Source organism: Nelumbo nucifera, chromosome 5 (genome assembly GCF_055504915.1).
Source record: "Nelumbo nucifera cultivar China Antique chromosome 5, China Antique-T2T, whole genome shotgun sequence".
Lineage (NCBI taxonomy): Eukaryota > Viridiplantae > Streptophyta > Magnoliopsida > Proteales > Nelumbonaceae > Nelumbo > Nelumbo nucifera.
In genome coordinates this window covers 54973264-54977753 of record NC_142653.1, presented here as the reverse complement: position 1 = coordinate 54977753, position 4490 = coordinate 54973264, and the positions used below count along the sequence as shown (strand labels likewise).

The window sequence follows — 4490 nt, the reverse complement described above, 5'->3', positions numbered from 1 at the left end:
TTTAATGTTTGTCCTCCAACATGCGGTTTTTTTTGTAAGCCATGTCGGGGTTTCTAATTAGTTTCATATCTCAACTAGGAAAATACAATTCACACTCCTAACTCCAATCCAACTCCAACTCTAATTTTTTCAACTATTTTTCTATTGTTCGATTAGATTCTGGTCCCAAGCACGAAAGACCCCCCCCCCACCCCACTCAATTCCAATTAAAGTCTAGAACAGTGTAAATTAGACTTGTGATTCTGAACTATACAAAGAAATACCAGTATCCCCTTTCTACTTGAGAAAACAAGTAACATGGCTTCCGAAAGAAAACAAGTAACACACTGACATGTGACACTGAAGGAAGGTTGTTTGTTTTGGAGGACTGAGGAGTAAAATGGAAATTAAAGTGTAATGGTCTCAGAGTCCACACCTACCCATATAACATCTCACCCACATATGGGAATATCTCATTCTCTTACATGTTATTATCTATGGGGAGATGTTTCCAATGCACAGGGGTAGTGTTTTGTGGATAGGCATGATCTCAGAAATCTTTGCAATTGACGCAAATATAGGTAATGCCAAAAAGGTCGGCTAAATGCCTCCAACAGAGATGAAGCCAGAAAGTGTCTCCATACCAAATGAGTCCGAATCAACCATGCAAAACCCTCAAGGGGTATAGAGAAAACAGGTATTATGGCACCCAATCCATGGCATAATTGAAAATGTGAAAGCGGGAGAGGCCCAAGATTGCTTCCTGTTACAAAACTCTCCCTAACATTCTACTGTGCAAACATTCAAGGAATGGGCCCCACAGAAAGCCAAAAGTGCATAAAAGAAGTTGTAACTTGTAATTGTAGGGACGTAAAATGTGCAAAAAATAAAACCACCTATCCATGTTGTTATAGAAGTCGAAACATTTGGACCTTGAACATTGTCGGAGAGAACTCGAAGATTGCTAGAAAAAGGCTTGCCAGGAATGATAACATCATTACAAAACAATTAAGGATAACCATGTTATAATGAAGGGATATTTTCTAAAATTCACCATGGCTTTTCAAAACCTCCAAAGTTAGTTTTATTGTCCAAAACTCACATTATATGAAGATTTTCGTTAGATCCTTGTTAGTAATCATTAATAGAAATTGTCCACATACACATTTAAGTATTTTACATGACCAAACTACCCCTAAATGGCCATTCAACCTTATTACAAATTTTTAGGACAAAATTACCTTTAATTGCCCATATATAATAATTATACATATATATTCTTTTGTTTAATCAGGATTAGATGGGTTAAATTTAGGAGTGATCATGGGTGAAACTGATCCTGAGTCGGGCTTTGTACCTATGATAATTGCTATAGCCTAGGCCTGACCCAACCTAGGTTCCAAGCCTAAAACATAAGACCTAGGCTTATATCTTTAACATATATAATATTTTGTTTTAAATGGCATATATTACAATATGCATATAAATTTGTTTTATATGTAATATAAAATATATATATATATATATAATATACTATAAATATCATATTATAATATTTATATGTAAAATATATATTATAACATAGAATAACATATATACATACTAAAATTTGCAGGCCTAGTGTGAGCCCAGGCTCAGATTTGGCATAATTTTGCCATAAAACTATTTAATAAGATTGACTGTCCATTCAGGGGTAGATTGGTTTTGTAAAATACTTAAATATTTATGTGGACAACTTTTGTTAATAATCACTAACAATGAACTAACGGAAATCTATCTGAGGTTTTGAAAAGTCATGATAAATTTAAGAGAATGTGAAAAATCATGGTGAGTTTTAGATAATATCTCTTTTAACATTCTTTTTTTAAGTTACAAGGAGAATTTATAGGCAAAACCAAAGCTAGATCAAATGGTTAAAATCCATTTCATTGTTATTACTTAGTTTGTCATGGCCAATATCCTAGTTGAGACCCATTCATTGATGTCTATATCAAACATGCAACTAGCCCTGTTGTTCTTTTGTTTTCTTCTTTTTTTTTTCTTTTTTACTTTTGGTGGGAAGGGGCCAGGGGGCAGCCAAGCTGGGCAGGATAAAAGAAATTGGGATCTGCTCCTCACAGAGCACTCCTCACACTAAATTCACAACCACATCCCACCATGTATTAGGAACATCTCCCTATGAATAATAAATACAAGTATGGGAAATGTTGGTTTATACATTCTATTGTCATTTTGTTACGGAGAGTTATCAGTGATGTATCATATCCCTTTTAAGTTATTCAGTGACCCTAAGTTCAGTGGAGAAAAAGAAAATCTATTTGTTATCCAACATCCGTAGGTGATGAGAATTGGTGGGTGTCCCAGGGAGTGCTGCATTTATTTTCATTGTGCTTGATAAATGAATTCACATCTGCGCCCCACAATGCCCACATCCCCACCTTGTATTGGGAACATCTCCTGGCTCATCATTGCTCGTACTTGTTATCGGGAGATGTTCCCAAAACAAGATGGGGATGTGTTGTGGGGTGCAGATGTGAATTCTTAATAAATTCTACTCTACATACAGTAGCAAATGATAAATTAGAATAGATAAACAGACATGGATACAGATGAAACGAGCACCAACTCTGCTTAAATAAAGGTGTTAATGGACTGGGTTTGGTTGGATTCCATCCAAATTAAAAACAATTTAATTGGATTGGAAGACGGACCAATATGACATATTAAATTGGATCAGTCCAAACTCAATGGTCCAAAATATTCATTGGATTGGATTGGGCTTAATCCATCTCTAATGGATTTATATTAAACTCGGGGCGAATTGAACCAAAAAGATAAGAGTACAGGTGTCAATGGACCAGGTTTAAATTGGATGGTCTAAACATTGAATAGGACCAATCTAGAATTGGTCGGATAGGATTGGACCTGGTCCATCTGTAATGGATTCATACCGGGTCGGATTGGGCCAATATCCCGTCCATTAACAGCCCGATGTGTATGGAGTCAGTGGTACGTACTATAGCAACCATATTTAGAATTGGAGTTTAATTAGACTTTTTTTTTTTTAAAGAGTAGTTAGAATTAGAATTGATTGGACCATTGGAGTTTAGTTAGGACTTAATAGTGTGACTTGGCTTTTTCCTAGTTGAGATATGAAACAAATTAGAAACCCCGGTCCCCGGCTATATATATAAGCTCGTGACGTGACTCGTGAGAGATACAATATGGAATGATCAGCCATCAATCACTGTTTATTCCTTCCTTCTCTTTCTTTATTCCCGGATTCGCGTCCTGCGCAGAACATGGCGATGAAGTTAGCTTTGGATTGTGGGGAGGAGCGAGGAGTAGCAGCAGAGCTGAAGGATGAAGAACAAGGACAAGAGATGGAGGATGAGAAAAGACCGTGGGCTGACCTCCCCATGGATCTCATAGAGTTGGTTCAATTAGGTCTCTTCATGGGTGATTGCATTCGCCTCCGCCTCGTCTGTAAAGCGTGGCTACAGATCTCTCCTCCACCCCGCTCGCTTCCTGAAATCTTGTCGAAACGATGTTCTAGTCCATGTCTCACTCTCTCTCCTGCAACCTCGTCGAAACGATTTTCTAGTCCGTCCTTCCGACGGAATTTAAAAGCTACATCACCGGGCGCAGGTATGTGCAGTTTCTTCTTCCCGATCTACAGCAACAACTATGTGTTTGAAATCCCCGAATTAGTGGATGCAGACATCCGCCACGCCAAGTACGGGTGGTTGTTAATGCCTCGAGGCAGGAACTCGATTTTCTTCTTCAATCCCAGCACAAGAACTACAATCAACCTTCCTGATATAGACTATGCTTGTGAAATTTTGGGGGTCTCTTTCTCAGCCCCACCCACTTGCTCAGATTGCGTAGTTCTCGCTCAATTTGATTGCAGTCCGAAATCTGTTAGCATCTATGTCTGTCGTAGGGGAGAAAGCGACTGGACTAATTATAGAATAGAAAACAAGAATAAAGTGAAGTTTGTGGCATCCAACAGCAATCCAGTTTTCCATGAAGGACGTTTCTATTGTTTGGGTAAGGATGGGAGAGTGGGAGCTTTTGATCCCTCGCTAGGTGAGAATGGTTGGACTGTTCTTCCAAAGGTCATAGGACATTAACATTTCCATTCACAATAGTTTCATGGCCGAGTGCAATGAGAAGATTTTTGTGGTTTTCGTTGGTCGCATTGGAAACCCAATTTGTGTTCGCAGGCTGAATGAGTCCAGGCTCCGAGAAAGGGAACAGAAAACAAGATTTATTTTCCTAGATTTCACGGCCAAGATGGTGTGTTTTACTCTCTGGCAACTCGGAAGTACAGTTGTTTTGGAAATTTTTGCTCTCGTGAGGATTTGTATGGCACACGGGAAATGCGACATTGCACTTGGATTGAAATTGAGTCCAAGCCTGATGAATATTCTGATAAAGAACTCCATTGGTATAATTAGGAACTCCATTGTATTCTTTTATTCAATAAAAAGTTGTTTTTATACCCCATT

At 38.2% G+C, this 4490-nt stretch overlaps 1 protein-coding gene across 1 annotated transcript; it reads left to right on the top strand.

Moving 5' to 3' along the window:
- Positions 1-3281: 3281 nt before the first annotated feature.
- LOC104596773 (F-box/kelch-repeat protein At1g57790-like) lies at positions 3282-4112 on the top strand. The gene has a single exon (XM_010258053.3). It carries the CDS (start codon positions 3282-3284, stop codon positions 4110-4112), a length of 831 nt encoding a protein of 276 aa, XP_010256355.2.
- Positions 4113-4490: the final 378 nt, after the last annotated feature.

Excerpts from the sequence above, each read along its gene's own strand:
- LOC104596773 (XM_010258053.3), top strand. The coding sequence starts at position 3,282 with ATGGCGATGAAGTTAGCTTTGGATTGTGGGGAGGAGCGAGGAGTAGCA.